Source organism: Manis pentadactyla, chromosome 5, assembly GCF_030020395.1.
Source record: "Manis pentadactyla isolate mManPen7 chromosome 5, mManPen7.hap1, whole genome shotgun sequence".
Taxonomy (NCBI): domain Eukaryota; kingdom Metazoa; phylum Chordata; class Mammalia; order Pholidota; family Manidae; genus Manis; species Manis pentadactyla.
In genome coordinates, this window is record NC_080023.1 from 158,455,665 (window position 1) to 158,474,705 (window position 19,041).

General features: G+C 41.3%; 1 protein-coding gene across 1 annotated transcript in view; it reads left to right on the forward strand.

Annotated features, from left to right (window-relative positions):
* Positions 1 to 19,041, forward strand: part of CTNNBL1 (catenin beta like 1) — a 178,572-nt gene that overhangs the window by 72,669 nt on the left and 86,862 nt on the right. Inside the window, exons 5-7 of the mRNA XM_036902319.2 lie at positions 6,971 to 7,068; positions 14,476 to 14,569; positions 17,210 to 17,301. Of these exons, the coding sequence (XP_036758214.2) occupies positions 6,971 to 7,068; positions 14,476 to 14,569; positions 17,210 to 17,301 (284 nt within the window). The remainder of the gene's footprint in view (positions 1 to 6,970; positions 7,069 to 14,475; positions 14,570 to 17,209; positions 17,302 to 19,041) is intronic.

Below are 19,041 nucleotides of genomic sequence, written 5' to 3' on the forward strand. Positions count from 1 at the left end.
CCTTGCCCGGGGAGATATGTTCAAGAAGAGGTCACTCATGTTTATGTCTAAGAGGTTTTTGCCTATGTTTTCTTCCAAGATTTTAATGGTTTCATGACTTACATTCAGGTCTTTGATCCATTTTGAGTTTACTTTTGTATATGGGGTTAGACAATGGTCCAGTTTCATTCTCCTACATGTAGCTGTCCAGTTTTGCCAGCACCACCTGTTGAAGAGACTATCATTTCGCCATTGTATGTCCATGGCTCCTTTATCAAATATTAATTGTCCATATATGTCTGGGTTAATGTCTGGATTCTGTAGTCTGTTCCATTGGTATGTGGCTCTGTTCTTGTGCCAGTACCAAATTGTCTTGATTACTATGGCTTTATAGTAGAGCTTGAAGTTGAGGAGTGAGATCCCCCCAACTTTATTCTTCTTTCTCAGGATTGCTTTGGCTATTCGGGGTCTTTGGTGTTTCCATATGAATCTTTGAATTATTTGTTCCAGTTCATTGAAGAATGTTGCTGGTAGTTTCATAGGGGTTGCATCAAATCTGTATATTGCTTTGGGCAGGATGGCCATTTTGATGATATTAATTCTTCCTAGCCATGAGCATGGGATGAGTTTCCATCTGTTAGTGTCCCCTTTAATTTCTCTTAAGAGTGACTTGTAGTTTTCAGAGTATAAGTCTTTCACTTCTTTGGTTAGGTTTATTCCTAGGTATTTTATTTTTTTTGATGCAATTGTGAATGGAGTTGTTTTCCTGATTTCTCTTTCTGTTGGTTCATTGTTAGTATATAGGAAAGCCACAGATTTCTGTGTGTTGATTTTGTATCCTGCAGCTTTGCTGTATTCCGATATCAGTTCTAGTAGTTTTGGGGTGGAGTCTTTAGGGTTTTTTATGTACAGTATCATGTCATCTGCAAATAGTGACAGTTTAACTTCTTCTTTACGAATCTGGATTCCTTGTATTTCTTTGTTTTGTCTGATTGCCATGGCTAGGACCTCCAGTACTATGTTAAATAACAGTGGTGAGAGTGGGCATCCCTGTCTAGTTCCCGATCTCAGAGGAAATGCTTTCAGCTTCTCTCTGTTCAATATAATGTTGGCTGTGGGTTTATCATAGATGGCCTTTATTATGTTGAGGTACTTGCCCTCTATTCCCATTTCCTGAGAGTTTTTATCATGAATGGATGTTGAACTTTGTCAAAGGCTTTTTCAGCATCTATAGAGATGACCATGTGGTTTTTGTCTTTCTTTTTGTTGATGTGGTGGATGATGTTGATGGACTTTCGAATGTTGTACCATCCTTGCATCCCTGGGATGAATCCCACTTGGTCATGGTGTATGATCCTTTTGATGTATTTTTGAATTCGGTTTGCTAATATTTTGTTGAGTATTTTTGCATCTACGTTCATCAGGGATATTGGTCTGTAGTTTTCTTTTTTGGTGGGGTCTTTGCCTGGTTTTGGTATTAGGGTGATGTTAGCTTCATAGAATGAGTTTGGGAGTATCCCCTCCTCCTCTATTTTTTGGAAAACTTTAAGGAGAATGGGTATTATGTCTTCCCTGTATGTCTGATAAAATTCCGAGGTAAATCCATCTGGCCCGGGGGTTTTGTTCTTTGGTAGTTTTTTGATTACCGCTTCAATTTCGTTGCTGGTAATTGGTCTGTTTAGATTTTCTGTTTCTTTCTGGGTCAGTCTTGGAAGGTTGTATTTTTCTAGGAAGTTGTCCATTTCTCCTAGGTTTCCCAGCTTGTTAGCATATAGGTTTTCATAGTATTCTCTAGTAATTCTTTGTATTTCTGTCGGGTCCATCGTAATTTTTCCTTTCTCGTTTCTGATACTGTTGATTTGTGTTGACTCTCTTTTCTTCTTAATAAGTCTGGCTAGAGGCTTATCTATTTTGTTTATTTTCTCGGAGAACCAGCTCTTGGTTTCACTGATTTTTGCTATTGTTTTATTCTTCTCAATTTTATTTATTTCTTCTCTGATCTTTATTATGTCCCTCCTTCTCCTGACCTTAGGCCTCATCTGTTCTTCTTTTTCCAATTTCGATAATTGTGACATTAGATCATTCATTTTGGATTGCTCTTCCTTTTTTAAATATGCTTGGATTGCTATATACTTTCCTCTTAAGACTGCTTTTGCTGTGTCCCACAGAAGTTGGGGCTTAGTGTTGTTGTTGTCATTTGTTTCCATATATTGCTGGATCTCCATTTTGATTTGGTCATTGATCCATTGATTATTTAGGAGCGTGTTGTTAAGCCTCCATGTGTTTGTGAGCCTCTTTGCTTTCTTTGTACAGTTTATTTCTAGTTTTATGCCTTTGTGGTCTGAAAAGTTGGTTGGTAGGATTTCAATCTTTTGGAATTTTCTGAGGCTCTTTTTGTGGCCTAGTATGTGGTCTATTCTGGAGAATGTTCCATGTGCACTTGAGAAGAATGTATATCCTGTTGCTTTTGGATGTAGAGTTCTATAGGTGTCTATTAGGTCCATCTGCTCTACTGTGTTGTTCAGTGCTTCCGTGTTCTTACTTATTTTCTGCCCAGTGGATCTATCCTTTGGGGTGAGTGGTGTGTTGAAGTCTCCTAGAATGAATGCATTGCAGTCTATATCCCCCTTTAGTTCTGTTAGTATTTGTTTCACATATGCTGGTGCTCCTGTGTTGGGTGCATATATATTTAGAATGGTTATATCCTCTTGTTTGACTGAGCCCTTTATCATTATGTAGTGTCCTTCTCTATCTCTTGTTACTTTCTTTGTTTTGAAGTCTATTTTGTCTGATATTAGTACTGCAACCCCTGCTTTCTTCTCACTGTTGTTTGCCTGAAATATGTTTTTCCATCCCTTGACTTTTAGTCTGTACATGTCTTTGCGTTTGAGGTGAGTTTCTTGTAAGCAGCATATAGATGGGTCTTGCTTTTTTATCCATTCTGTTACTCTGTGTCTTTTGATTGGTGCATTCAACCCATTAACATTTAGGGTGACTATTGAAAGATATGTACTTATTGCCATTGCAGGCTTTAAATTCGTGGTTACCAAAGGGTCAAGGTTAGCCTCTTTAGTATCTTACTGCCTAACTTAGCTCGCTTATTGAGCTGTTATATACACTGTCTGGAGATTCTTTACTTCTCTACCTTCTTGTTCCTCCTCCTCGATTCTTCATATGTTGGGTGTTTTGTGCTGTGCTCTTTCTAGGAGTGCTCCCATCTAGAGCAGTCCCTGTAAGATGTTCTGTAGAGGTGGTTTGTGGAAAGCAAATTCCCTCAGCTTTTGTTTGTCTGGGAATTGTTTAATCCCACCGTCATATTTGAATGATAGTCATGCTGGATACAGTATCCTTGGTTCAAGGCCCTTCTGTTTCATTGTATTAGATATATCATGCCATTCTCTTCTGGCCTGTAGGGTTTCTGTTGAGAAATCTGATGTTAGCCTGATGGGTTTCCCTTTATAGGTGACCTTTTTCTCTCTAGCTGCCTTTAACACTCTTTCCTTGTCCTTGATCTTTGCCATTTTAATTATTATGTGTCTTGGTGTTGTCCTTCTTGGATCCTTTCTGTTGGGGGTTCTGTGTATTTCCGTGGTCTGTTCGATTATTTCCTCCCCCAGTTTGGGGAAGTTTTCAGCAATTATTTCTTCTAAGATACTTTCCATCTCTTTTCCTCTCTCTTCTTCTTCTGGGACCCCTATAATACGGATATTGTTCCTTTTGGATTTGTCACACAGTTCTCTTAGTATTGTTTCATTCCTGGAGATCCTTTTGTCTCTCTCTATGTCAGCTTCTATGCGTTCCTGTTCTCTGATTTCAATTCCATCAATGGCCTCTTGCATTCTATCCATTCTGCTTATAAACCCTTCCAGAGTTTGTTTCATTTCTGCAATCTCCTTTCTGGCATCTGTGATCTCCCTCCAGACTTCATCCCATTTCTCTTGCGTATTTCTCTGCATCTCTGTCAGCATGTTTATGATTCTTATTTTGTATTCTTTGTCAGGAAGACTGGTTAGGTCTGTCTCCTTCTCTGGTGTTGTCTCTGTGATCTTTGTCTGCCTGTAGCTTTGCCTTTTCATGGTGATAGGAATAGTTTGCAGAGCTGGGATGAGTGACGGCTGGAAGGACTTCCTTTCTTGTTGGTTTGTGGCCCTCCTCTCCTGGGAGAACAGCGACCTCTAGTGGCTTGTGCTGCGCGCAGACAGGGTTTCTGCTTCCTGCCCGACTGCTATGGAGTTAATCTCCGCTGTTGCTGTGGGCGTGGCCTGGCTCGGGCAGCTACTCCAAAATGGTGGAGTCGCGTTGGAGCAGGAGCGGCTGGGAGGCTATTTATCTCCGTAAGGGGCCTCCCTGCTCCCTGCAGCCCAGGGGTTAGGGTGCCCAGAGATCCCCGGATTCCCTACCTCTGGATTAAGTGTCCCGGTCTGCCCCTTTACGACTTCCAAAAAGCACCCGCCAAAACAAAACAACGACCACCAAAAAAAAAAAAAAAAAAAGAAAAAAGAAAAAAATTTTTAAATTAAAAAAAAAATTTTTTTTTAATTAAAAAAAAAAGGTGGTCGCTCGTTTTTCTTTATTCTCCGGTGACAGCCTCGGGCCTCTGCTCACCGGTCTTGCTGCCCCGTTTCCCTAGTATTGGGCTCCCTATCCCTTTAAGACTTCCAGAAAGCGCTCGCCAAAACAAAACAGCAAAAAAGCAAAAAAAAAAAAAAAAAAAAAATGGTCGCGCGCTTTTCTTATGTCCTCCGGCACCCGGCCTCCAGTGCCCGCTCACTGTTCTTTCTACCCTGTTTCCCTAGCATCCAGGGCCCCCTGGGCACGTACTGTGACTGCGCTCCGGCCCGGATGGCTGGGGCTGGGTGTTCGGCAGTCCTGGGCTCCGTCTCCCTCCCGCTCTGCCTATTCTTCTCCCGCCGGGAGCTGGGGGGAGGGGCGCTCGGCCTCCGCCGGGCCAGGGCTTGTATCTTACCCCCTTCGCGAGGCGCTGGGTTCTCTCAGGTGCGGATGTGGTCTGGATATTGTCCTGTGTCCTCTGGTCTTTATTCTAGGAAGAGTTGTCTTTGTTATATTTTCATAGATATATGTTGTTTTGGGAGGAGATTTCCGCTGCTCTACTCACGCCGCCATCTTCCGCCCCTCTCTCGCATGAAAGAGTTTTGTCCAAAGACCTTTAAAGTTCTTTTTACACATAGAGTTTTATAGCACTTCCCTTGTTTTGGGTAAATATCACTTTAAAGAGTGAAAGACTAAAATGCAGAAAGCTTAATTACTTATTCAGCTGGTCAGTTATAGATGAATGAAATGAACCTTCAAATAATTTTTCTTTCCACAGAAGATATTCATGAAATACCTGAGCATCAGTTGACAGTTAGCAAGACCTGTCATTCTTTCTAATGTGTCCTATATCTTTCCTTTTATTTTTTCTTTCCAGTTCTAGTGAAACTGCCCTGATTCTGACCCTTGTCTCACTTCTGCACTCTTTTGTGTGTGGCATCTTCAGAACACATTTTCCTCCTTTAGGCCTCACTCCCCCACTCCCCCACCAGCTACCCACTCATCCTGCCTCCCGTCTGCCCAGCACCACCCACAGCACTCACAGTGCTTTAGTGCGTCTGCACATAGCTGTTAGCTTATTCTTTCAAAATATTAGTTTCTTCATACAGCTCTAGTTACATGTTTCTCTCTTCCCTCCCTTTTTTCTCCTCCCCTCCCTCCCTTCCCTAATCCTCTTTCTTCTCTTCTTCATATACCTTTGTACATTCCAGTCTCTGTGCCTTTATTTCTGTGGTTTTGCTTTCTAGATTGCATGCCCTCTTTGTATTTGCCTGTTTTTGACTAGTCTTCTAGTAAGTCATTCCTGATTTACTAGTTAAACTTGATTGTTCCTTTTTCAGAATATCTGCCCTTCCATGACTTATTTGTTACATGTTGCTAATGTTCTGTAGTTTATAATTTTTTTAAGTCTCTTTGATACAATCTAACTTCCTCATTTTATAGATGAGGAAACTGAGGCCTAGAATGAAGGATGGATTTGCCTTTGCACCATCACACTTTGTTCATACACAGGCATTCAGAAGTGCAGGTCGGCAGAGCAGGTGTGTGTGTGTGTGTGTGTGTGTGTGTGTGTTTCCAAGGTGACAGAGGGACAACTTAGTTTAGTTCTGCCTTCCAGTTTCCCAGCATAACTCCTTTTTTTCTCTCATTTGTATTTTTTCTCTCTCATATTTCCCACTTTGTATGTGCCTCGTCGGCAGAGCAGTGTGTGTGTGTGTGTGTGTGTGTGTGTGTGTGTGTGTGTGTGTGTTTTCAAGGTGACAGAGGGACAACTTAGTTTAGTTCTGCCTTCCAGTTTCTCAGCATAACTCCTTTTTTTCTCTCGTTCGTATTTTTTTTCTCTTATATTTCCCACTTTGTCTGTATGTACCTCGTGTTTTTTCCTTCCTTTTATGTCCAAAGCAGCTCAGTATTTGAGGGAAGGGAGGCTGGTGGGGTCTAGCACAGTCCAGTATTAGTCCTTCCTCTGCATTTTAAAGCAATTTTGTCATGTCCTGCTCTCTGAAGACTCCTTGGTGAACACCAGTCATCTCATCTCAGAGATCATTACATCCTTTGATGGTGAACTGTGTAAGGTAGTTAAGATTATACTGAGTTTCAAGAATATGAATTAGGAAGTAAGGATGTTGGCCTCTTTCTCACTGGGAAAGTGACCTCCCAAGTGATCTATTTGAAATTTTGAAATTTATGAAAATGGAGTGAACCTATAGAATAAATTGCCAGGAAGACAGCATAAAGAAAGAGACTGAGTCAGTTAACATTTATTGAACAACCACTGTGAGTAGAACCTTGTTGAAGAGATGTTAATAAAACCACAGTATATTAAAGGTAAACTGTGATGAAGCAATTATCAAGAAGTAGAAGGGAACCAAAATTTTTAATAAAATGTGGGTAGGGTTTCAGCATGTACATGGTATTTGATACCCTTAACATTTTTCACATGTGTCCATAGCTGTGGTGGACTTGCTCCAGGAGTTAACAGATATAGACACCCTCCATGAGAGCGAAGAGGGAGCAGAAGTTCTCATCGATGCTCTGGTGAGTTGCATCTCTCTGGGGTTTGGCAGGTGTGTGTGAGGTGTTGTATCACTGCCATTGTCTCTGAGTGGTGGTCTCAGATGTTTATCAGGTAGAGCCCTGTGGCAAAGCGGGACTGAGTGAGGAGAGTCAGTGGAAATGCAACTTGTGAGGTACTTTTATTCTTTGGAACTATGTTAGGGAAGGGGTTGTAGAAGTCTTAACGGTTTAAAAATCTGCTGTAGGCAGGCTTTTCCTCATTCTTTCAGCTAAGTTACCCTCACCATATCCTCTCAGATGGGTATTATTGCCTTTATTCCATTTACAACTATGGAGCTAAGGCTTAGAAAAAGCAAAACAAGTTTCGTGGTTGCACGGCTGGGATGTGAATGGGTGTTCTCTTTGACTCCATGTTCCTGTTCCTCCATCCCCAACTGACTTTTACAGAGGGTTTTCACAGATGTTTCTTTTCTCCTCTGGGCTTTATAATCCCAGTGCAAGTGAGGACAGATACCATTATTATTTTACAGATAGGAATCAGAGAAGGCTAAAAATGAGAACAAACCTACCTCGTCCAGGCCAGAATTGCAGCCCCTGCCTATAGGAGACGGGGCCAGTTGGCTTCTCCATTCCTTTGGAGGAGCCTAGGCAAGGCCTTGGAATCTTCCTCAACCACTGCTCCAGGCAGCAGCAGTCAAAAGGAGTTTATATGTGAGGTGAGCCAATCTGATCTCATTTCCTCACTTTGCACACGAGGAAACCCAGATGCGGAAGGGGACCCTCCACTGGGTCACTCTCCAGGCCCAGTAACAGCTGAGATTAGAGCCTGCATATTCTGATCCCAGCCACAGTCCTGTCCCACCACAGCAGTTTCCCTCCCTCAACAGTGATCAGACAGGGCTCCAGGACTAAAAAAGCACCACAGATGGCCCGTGGCAGGAGTGAGTCTTGGCCAGCCTCTTACCCTGATATTTTCTGTGGAGCTCTGCCCACCAAGCTGTCTACCTCCTCAAGGCTCCGTTGATTCTCCTTCCTTTGGGTTGACTTCTGTTGTCTGGTGAACCTGTTAGTAAGTACCGGTTTTGATGCATTTTGCAGAGTTTATCAAAGATCACTGCAGCTACTTGTATTAGAAGCACCTGGGGGCTGATTAGGCTGCTTTCTGTCCCCATGTAAAGCCTCCTGTATCATAATGGTAGGAATGGGGGCCCCAGATGATTCTGAGACCCCCATTGCTGCTCTGCCAACCCTCTTCTCACTCTTTCTCTCTCAAGGTTCTTGACATTAGAAATTTCCCATGTGCCATGCTTGCTGCTGGCATTTGGTTTGAATGAGGGGGTTGTGAACCCACTGGATATGAAGCACTGTCTCTTACAGAGAGCAAGGCAGAAGTCCAACAGGGCCATTTATGACTCTAATGAAAACTTCTATTGCCGTTTTTCTTTCAAGCTCCTACCTAGAGTGAACTGCCACTTTTGTAGAATTCAGGACCTTTATTTTTCCTTTGAATCACTGTGCAGAAAGAAAAGGGTAATACTGGGTTCTTTTGTTTTGAGGAGCATCTCAAGGAAGGCTGTGGCACTTGCTCTTGCTCTGTGTCCCCACAGTGTCATTTGTGCGGTCTTACCTTCCAAAGGTTAATTACAGTGGCCCTGAATGAGCCTTCCTGCCTGGTCCCTGGGCTGACTTTAATTACTATCCTTTGCCTATGTGAATAGAAGAGATGAGAGAGGAAGAGCTAGCCTGACTGCTGCCTGTAAAACGTACCCAGAAACAGCAATTCACACAAAAGCCCCTATTGTGTTTTCTGTGTTGCCAAGCCCACCAACAAAAAGCTGAATGTTGTAAATTTTATTGTTTTTTGGAAAGAAGTAGTTCATCCTCAGTCTGGGAGCCATTAAGTGGCTGCTATACAGGGTTTTCTGTTTGTTTAGTTTTTAGAAATTATTATTTTAAGGTTTTGACTCATAACTTTATACTTGTGGGACTGGTGTGAATCGCCGTTGAACATTCCTAGACTTCCATATATTATTTGCTTGTCTGCAGCCAGTCAGAAGCTTTAAGTAAATATCAGAAAGCAGAACTGGTGGGTGGACTTCCATTTATTTTTTTCTACCCTGTGCTGTGTTCAGGGAGAAGTTTGATAAGTATTCTCATATTACAAGGGTTGAGTCATCTTTGTAGTTTTAATTTGGGGCCAATATCAGAGGCCTGGAATTGCATGAGCAGAGGCTAGAGGGCATATAGCAGAATTTATTGTAGTGTGCAGTTTGCAGTTATTGCATTGGTCTTTTTCACAATTGAAAGTCCCGGGCAATAGAAGAGGACATTCCTGGGAAGAGAGTGTTGTCCTGGCATTCTCAGTGATCTTTGGGGTTTAAAATGGGGTTCACAGTCACAGCTCTTACTTACGGAAAAGGTGGGTGTTTGTACTTTGTAACAAGCTGATTGGGTAGCCTGGAAAATAGACTCTTTTTTGAAGAGTAGTAAACACAAGGGTATACTGCTTGGAGGGCAGTTCTCTGGCATACCTCTCTAAAAATGACCTGGGACTCCCTAAGAGTTGTGATTAGATGACATCCATTTTTCTGCCTACTAGTCCCCAAACTTCCATGCCTTTGCTCCCATCTGCCTTCAACTTTGCAAGCCTTGCTTTTCCTACGCTCCTGAAATACTTTTCATCCTATAAAGCCCAATAAACCTTTTCTGAGTTTTCTTCATTCATCACCTTGCAGAATATGTGTTCCTTTAGCACTTTATACATCCTGGCACTTGTCATGCTGGCTTATAGACTTCTGTTTATAAGTTTTTCTTTCTTGAGATATAATTCCCATCAGGGGAGTCACCAGTGGAGTGGCTCTGTCACTAGCTGTGTGTCCTTGGGAGTGTTGCCTAACCTCTCTGTACTCACTTTCTTCTGCAAAGTGGGGATAACAGTAGTGCCTATTTATTGCATAGGGCTAAAGTGAGGAATAAATGTGATATTTTATAGTCTTTAGAATAGTGTGTGTCACAGAGTAAACACCCAATAAATGGTGGCAATTATCTTCATCAAGATACTGTGCCTGGCACATATGAAATACTTAGTAAATGTTAAGATATGTATCATCTGCTGCAAGTGAGATGTTTGAGTGTTTGTTGAGTTAACATTTTTTTTTTGATAAATGTTCAAAAAACATTTTGAACAAATTTAATATTCAGACATTTTAAGGGTGTGAATCCAAATAAGATGTGGGAGCACAGAGATTTAGTTTTAAAAAAGGAGGATGAAGTAAGTGATGAAGATACTGCAAGGCACAATGTGGAGAGTGACTGTGGGAGATGCAAGCTTCTGTGGGAACAAGGAGGAAGTGGTCACTTCTGATGGGGAAGAAGCAGGAAGGGCTGCAGAGCTGCGGGTTTATTGGCTTGGTCTCTGGAGGGAGGCTTTCATTTGAGGTTTGGGAGGTTTCACAGCCAGAGGAGGTAGAAATGTGGCTGGACATGAAGTGGCCAGAGATGTGAGGTGCTACCATCTGCTAGAAAGAGTTTCACAGAAGGGGCTTCGATGTGGAGAGCCAGGGAACTACCCTCCATACCCATTCTTGACCTCAATTAATATTGCTTAAATGTTAAACTTTGAAGTCCAGTGCTGGTTCAGTGGGCTGGTAGTGCTGCTCAGGTGAGGCTGAGGTTGGTAGGTTTTCAGTGTCTCTAGGAGTTCTTACTATGTAAATTTCTGGAGCCTATCACTTTTAGCCCTTCCCATTTCTGTTAACATCCTCACCTTCCTCTGTATTTGTTCCCAAGCAAAATTCATTTGTTCATTCATTCACTAAATGTTTATTGAGCGCTTGGTGTGTTCTGGATTCTAGGAACTGAGTGTACAGCAGTGAGCAAAACTGACAGTCTGCTTTTGTGAAGCTCATACTCTAGTGGAGGGAGAAACAGTAAGAAAACAAGAAAACAATGATTCTCTATTACATAGAGAATTAAAATAGATTGACGTGATGCAGAGTGACTGGGAAGTCATGTTAGACTAGGTAGGTGGGACAGGCCTGAGTTTGGATGGAAAGAAGAAAGCAGCCATTCAGAATGACCAAGGGCAAGATGGGACAAGTACAAAGGACCTAAGGCAGGAATGAGCTTGACATATTTGAGGAACCGGAAAAAGGCCAGTATGGTTAGTGTGCAGCTGGAGTGAGGGGAGAGAGCAGTCAGGGCAGACCACGCTGGGTTCTGTAGGCATTGGAAGTAGCTTTGGGTGGAACCGCCAGCATGATGGGGAGCAGTAACTGGAGGATCGTAAGCGAGGGAGTAGTACTACTGTCTGACCAAACGTTTTAAAAAGACTATTCTTGGCAGCTGTGTGGGAAATGGATTAAAAGAGCAAGAGTGGAAGCTATATTACTAGGTAGGTTGTAACAGGCATAAGTTTTGCACTATGACCATATTGCTATATGTATCCTCAAAATGTACTGCTTGATCAAGGTTCAGTTGGTGTGGGGGATTTTTTATTCTTGTCTTTTAAATATGAAATCTCCACAACTCCTAGTATCCAGTCAAACCCTTGAAAAAGCCTGTTAGCAGATTGTGCAAGAAAGACAAAGAATCCATCAAACCCCCTCATCTGTTCCTTTTTTATTTCTTCTTCTTCTCTTGTATCCATCCATCTAGTCTGGTTAAGTGGAAAAGGATGTCTGATCATGCTTTTGCACTTAGTCTCATTAGAACCTGCTGGAATATTGTTTGGGAGATCTGCTAACAGACAAATAACCAATGACATAAGAAAATGTCAGGCTTAAGACAGTCTTGATTTCCAAGGCCAATGTTGCTCTGACTTATGCTATGATCTCTGCAGGATTTGTTGTTGTTTTTTTTCAGACTTAGACACAGGTCCAAAATACAGGAGGAAGGTGATAGACCCAAGGAGTTAGAGGGAGTAAGACAGAATGCTAATTTGTGCTTCTTGCTAGATGATATCCAGAGCTATGCATAATATAAATATTTTTTCAAGGGTTTTCTGAGCTAAGTGTAGTTTGACTGCCTTGACCCTCCTGCAGAAAAGAAAAAATTGCATTTAACCCAGCTAAACATGAAGTTTCACACTTTGCAAGCTTAAAAGGCTGTCTGTTACAAGTTAGATTTCCAGAGCAAGAAAAAAGATTTTCCTCTAGCCAGACACCCATTATCCATAGCCATTAAATTCTGAGACTTGAATGTGTTGCTTATTGCCACTGTCCCCACCATTTTCCAGACAGTAGGGATGGAAAACATAACTAAGAATCAAGGAAAGAGGGGAGGAAATAACACAGACAAAGCAGCAGTAAGCAATTGAAACTGGTAAGCAGTTTGCAGAACTGACAAGCAGTGTGATGCCCAGTGGACTTGCAGTATCTGCTGCTTTAGGATTCAGGGAGATTATAAGTCAATCAGGGTGATTTACGGAAAAACAAACTGTGACATGGTTCATATTTTCCCCCCAGATGTTTCTCTCTTTTCTCTCACATACCCAAATTGTCCAATTAATTAAGGAAAACATTGCAGTGGATTTCTTTGGTGAAGCTTTTGCTGGCTGTGAGATTTGAGAACAAGACTGTGTATCTCCTTGGTGTAAGAGAGAAGACAGCTCTTTGCTTGTATTTATGGGCACTCTCCATTCTGACATCAGTATCCCCTCAAAGATGCAGCTTAGTGTCTTCCATTGTTCTTCACACCTGGTCACAGAGGAAAGCCTAGAAAAATCTACTTCATTTGTGATTCAGGTCTCGCAAATTACCTTCCTTGGTTTGTCAATAATTACAGCTTTTCCCCCTGTCCAGATGCTTCCCTTAAGTCTCACCGAGAAAGAGTTAAGAAGCCTTATTTCAAGATCTGTCCTCTGTTCCATCCTCAGGCTCAATTTGAATTGTGTCTATAGGGTGTCTTGTACACAAGTACTGAGGAAGTGTCAGTTGAATGAGACATTTCTCTCTCCTTTCTTTTGCCCTCACCCAAGTGATGCAGGGTATGACGGGAAGACAGAGTCTCAGAGTTGGTCACTTCTGCCATAGCTCTGTGACTTTGGTCAGGCTAATTAACCTTTCTGGATCTTAGTGTTTTGTAAAAGCTGTGAGGGTACCACAAGAGTAAAGGGAGCAATACATATACAGATCTGATTACAGCACACAAAGTAAGTGTTTCATCAGTTTATTTGAATTTAGCAAAATTACCAAGTGTCTGCTAGGTCTAATATCACACTAGACTTTGAAGAGTACGCCAAGGTGAATGAGGGTGCTGTGCCTGCCTTCGAGGAACTTGAGTTTTTGTTAGCTTGTGGGAAGTACAAATGGTGAACAATCAGGTATCAAAAGGGGTAAAGAGCTCGATTCAAATTCTCTATTTCATTTCTGAATCAGATCCCGGTAAGGCATTCCACATATTTTCATTTAATCTTAACAAGTTATTCCTGGTTCCTAAGTGAGGTAATTGATGCAGTGAGGGAGAGAATATAGCTTAGGTCCACAGCAGATTTTATCTTCCCATACAGGTTTACTTATTACTTACTGGCAACTACTTAGGAATTTATTACCAGATAGATAATCACTTCTTGATTAGTAGGCATTAAGTTACCTTCCTTGGTATATATAGCTTAGGGTCACCCAAAGGGCAGACTCCCTAAGAGTACAAATCATGCACAGAAGGTAGTGTGAAGTAGTATCAACATTTTCACCAAAGAGGGAAGCATGGTTTTTGCTTTTGCTGCCACTGCTCAGTAGCTTTTTAGTCATTACTCTCTTGAAATCAGCTACTAAAAGTTTGATGTAGCTACTAAAAGTTTCCTGTGCTGTGTGAATCAATTAGCTAAACAGAATTGCTTGTTTATGCATTAAATGTAACATAAATGTAAGACAGTTTATTATGTTAATATTCTCTTCCAAAAAGGAACTAGAAATTCATCAGAAACCATAGTTTCATAAAAGCTTAGCCTGGAAAATTAGGAATGTTTTGAGTTTAAATTTTGAGGTCAGTGTTAAGTATGGCAAATGAACTTCCCAAGTAAACATGTCTTGGTGCTGTGGTCTAGAAACATGCTTTTGACTTGAATGAACTGTTGACCTGACTTAAAATGCATTTTTGTAAGGTGTTTATAATACCACAGAGAAGCAGAAAGAGTACCGAATTTGATTTCAGAAGGCCTGGGTTCAAGTGCTAGCACTTTAATTTTATAATGGTGAATTTTACTTTGCCTCCCAGTTTCAGTTTACTCCTCTTAAATTCGGGAAAATGGTGCCTGCCCTTCCTTGCCTTCGAATCATTTCAAGGCTCATAGAGAGACAGGGATGGGAGAACATGCTGTAAACCGTAGGCGGCTGATTGTTCATTCAGTAGAGGAGTATGGGAGTGGGGACGTTCTGGGGACTGTTTTGTGACATGTATCCCTATCCTTTTGCTTCCTTGCTGCCAAAGGTGGATGGACAAGTGGTAGCCCTGCTCGTGCAGAATCTGGAGCGCCTGGATGAGTCTGTGAAAGAAGAGGCAGATGGAGTCCACAATACTCTGGGTGAGGGGAAGGGCAGCCAGCACTTCCTGAGCTTATGTTTGTTTGGGGGCTTGGTGCTCATTTGTCTTCCTCCTTCATAATAGAGTCAACAGCACGAGTGTTTTCTTTCCTTCTGCTCCCAAACTGCCTTTTCAGGAATGAAGACTCCTGTGTAAATTTCATATAACTGCAGCTCTGGTTTGGCTTGTAGGTAATAAAGCAGAAATCTTTTGTCCAAGTAGGTAACCTTCCTGGGCAAAAACTGCTGGTTCCTTTTAACAGGCCTTTGCCTCCAAAAGTTTGGATGAAGTCTCTGCAGGGTGAATTCTTTTTTTTTTCTTCCTTTGGGAGGTTTTTATTTTACAATTTTTAAATTCCCTTATATTGGTTTTTCTTCTCATTTCCCTTCAGCGGAACTGCAAATTTTTAAAGAAATGTGTGCCTTTATAGGACATTTTATTTGAAAAAGGTGGTATTTTTTTCCTCTTCTTATGTGTAGTTGGCTCTGTAACTGTGAGTTGAAATTTTGCTAATTAATGTTGCTGCTGCTTCATCATATGTTCATTTAAGTGGATTCTTCTGTATTTCTCCTCCTTGAATACTCCCCATTTTCCCCCCTGCAAAGATGCCAAACCAATAGCCTATTTAAAATTGTGCATTTGGGTAGTTCTCTTTATCACTGGTCACTGTCTTATGGAAACCAAAGGTGATGTATCTGTAAGCAGAGCTTGAGAAATGAGCAAAAGCCCATCAGAAGCAGAAATTTTGATGAAATCAGATTTTCTCTCAGTTCCTTTGTGTCTGCCACAGGTTTCTCTTATAGTTTTATACTCTCTTTGATGAGGATTATCATAAAGAAGGGGGGAAGATCTGGGAGTAAAAGGAGAGAAAACACCACAACCTATAATTTGGGGGCTGGCTGTGGTCTAGAGCTAGAATTTGGTATTGCCATCTGGGAGCCTAATGTTGAATAGAAAGCTTATCAAAAGTATTAACTAACTGTTAATAAAAAGGGTCTGGTGTAATGGAAAAAGCACCAGGTTGGCAGTTTATATAGATCTGTCTAGTTTCAGCTTGGTCACCAACCAAGAGCTCAGGAGGTTGATCCCTCCCCCGCTTATTGAGCACCTGCTGTTTGTCAGGCATAGTTCTAGGCACTGGAGTAGATTAAAGATAAATTAGGCATGGTTCTACTCCTTAAGAGGCAGACTGATGGGAAGGTCTTGAACAGAAAGGAGATATAATACACGGTAAGAAATGGTATAATAAGAGTCAGCAAAGAGCATGTGGAAGTAAAAAGGAAAGATCCATCTCCAAATGGCTGGATAGGAGCAAGGAGTTGAATATGAAGACAGGTGTGTTTTGACAGAGAAATGTGAGGACCCTTAGGCAGGGGACTACCATTTGCCACGCCATGAATGGGCATGGGCTTTGGGGAAAGAATAGAAATGTACTATGGTAGTGGGAGGTACAAATGGTGGGAGATGGGATGGAAAGAGTTAAGTTTGTCCAGATTGTGGAGGACCTTATAAACCAAGGCAAGATATTTGTATTTTATTTTAGTGAATAATAGGAAGCCAGTTTAAGCGTAATTAGAAGAAAAAGATAAAGGCATAGGAGATTAAAATGAATGAGTTGATTTTCTTAGAAAATGTGAGAAAGTAATTTAGGGTATTATAATGATTTTTATCTCCCAGGGGTCTCCATGCTACTCTGCTCCCATGGCTGCCCAGTCATTCTTTAATTTGCCATTGGTGAAGCTGACATGGACAAAGGAGTGAGGAAGAACATAGGAGGTGTGGTGATTTCTTCAGCCCTTTGTCCTTCAAAATTCAGACCTGATGTGTTCTGGACATTGTACTTAGAGAACACAGAGCTCTGTCTGCTTTATTATAGTACCATATCCCAAGATATGGAGTGGAAAGGGTCCTGAAGGAAATGAAAGCACTGGATGCATTAGATGGGAACATAGGTGATTTTTTTAAGTCCCATTTTTTAGTATCATAGTCATCCAATAACCTTTTCTTTGCTTCTTAATTTTTAATTTTTCTATTAAGCAGCAATTTGGCTGTTGTAAGAGATAGCTGGACTAACTATGTTTGCTTCTGAAAACCTGACAGTTACCTCTGCCAGCATGGCCTTTCCCCTCTTGCACATTATTTTATTCAATAAAGAAGGTTATGCTTGTTTCCCTTGCAATATCCAGAGAAAGAGAACTGAAAATGGAGGAATCAAGAAAGGAAGAGACTCCCAAATTCACCATCCCCTTGATTTTTTCCTCAGGCTGCTGCCTAGCCCCTGTCTCTTAAGTCACAGGTCTCTGGGACTTTTAGTACAATGAGGACTAACAAGGCCTTCTAGGCAGGTATCAGCCCTCCTGTGTGTTTTGCTCTAGTATTATTCCCGATTAGCACAGAAAATTTACCACTTACACCTTTTGTGAATTCCATCATTTTCAGTTATGAGTTTTACTTGTAACAAAACTTAAAGAAAAAAAGAAACATAGCATCCCCTGGCTAATCTAAAAATGACACCACAGCATCTGGCTGGGAGGAATATGGGAAGTGGGAAAAGGAATAAAATACCTGTGATGGGAAGAGGGCATATTGCACATGGAAACAAAATTGCCCTCCCAAGTGACTGGTGTCTGTCTCCCTTCAGCCATTGTGGAAAACATGGCTGAGTTCCGGCCAGAGATGTGTACAGAGGCTGCTCAGCAGGGTCTTCTGCAGTGGCTGTTGAAGCGACTGAAGGTAGGTTTGGTTCTGGGGGTACTGCAGCTCAGTCTTCTCTTTGCTCTGGGTGTGGCTGGTGCTGGGTCACTGGCACAGGTTGCATGATCTAGTCTGCGAGTCTTTTGGTATCCCTTGCCTCTTTCTTTGCTTCTCTTTTGCTTGTTTTAAAAGAAGAGGCTTTAAAAAGAGCCTTCAATACATTTGAAAATAATACAGACATTTTTGTAAGTACAAACAAATTCACATGGTACAGAAGATATAAAACTGAAAATAGCAGTTCCCTTCTGCTGATTCCTTCTAGCTCCACTTCACAGAGGGAGCTGCTATTTATTGTCTTCCAGAAGCTTTCTGTGCATGTGTACGAGTATGTGTGTGTGTGTGTGTGTTTCACAAACAGAATTATAGAGTATTTTATTTTGCAAGTTGGTTTTTTCCCCTAAACTGATGGCTGTCTAGTATTCCATTTCACACATACACCAAAATTATTTTAACTATTTCCTTATTTATAATAGTTTTTTACTGTCATGTAATGGGTTTTCAGTGGTATAAACAATGCTGCATTGAATATCCTCGTATATGCAACACTTTTTTTTCTTGCACACTTGTGTCAGTTTATCTGTAGGATAAATTCCTGGAAGTAGAATTGGTAGAGCAAAGGACATACACATGAACATTTCTGGTAGGTATCAGACACAGAATTATCCTTCCTAAAAGCTGCCCCACTAATTGATTTGTCTTTTTGCCCTAGCAACATAGGATATTCTCAAACTTAAATTTTGCTAATCTGCTCAGTGAAAACTGGTATTTTATTATTTTATTTTGGAATTTTAAAATCAAGGAAAGTATATTAGCTTCCCGTTATTTATTAGCCATTTGCATTCATCTCTTTTAGGTTATGACCTTTGTTCATATTTCTGTTGGGTTGTTTATTCTCTTCCCTTCTTAGCCTAAGACCTTTTCACCAGCTTGTTAACAATTAGTGTTGTCTCATAGAGTAAATGAGGAAAGGGAGAGGCAGGAGCTTCTCTCAGAATAGCTTTAATCAAAGGTGTAATGGGAGGCATTTTGGAACTGTTACTTGCTACTGAAATCCTCCGGTGGGCGAGGATTCCCACCATTGAGAGAGAGGCACTTGTTCATAGCTAGAATGATTCTGTAAGTAGTCATGGCCTTGCTGTGCTTCAGAGTGTCACAGAGATCCCGAAAGTCTGAGGTGCTTCAGGTCAGATTTATCCCCTACTGTCTTGGCAGGGCTAAGGAACAATGTTCTGCCTAAGATACCGTATGCCCCTTAGTTCCCTCCCTCTCTGACAACCTGGGTCTTCCCCAATCCTGCTTATTTAACCAGTTGTTCCCACTAAATCTATAATATAGACTTATCTAACATGACTTGAGGATACTCAGCTAGCCCAAACATTACCATTAGTGGGTATAGGCACATTTGCTGGCAGAGTATAAACTTAACACATAGTTCAGTAGAGCTGCAACTACCTTTACACACACACACACTCAGCTTCCTTTCAGGAAAAATAAGGCCTGGTTAATTCGTGCATTGTCATCTTTGCAACTTCCTTTGACCTCCTCTCATGAGTCTTGACATCCTTGGTTTTAGAACTGAGCTGGTTTTCCCATGTAATTCCTTCTACATTTCCCTCAGTTTCTTCTTTCTTAATATTCAACATAATTTTGTGTTCTCCAAAGCTTTTGAGAAATTTTGAGAGTGAAGAGTCAGGGACAGGAAAGTAGAACACAGAGGTA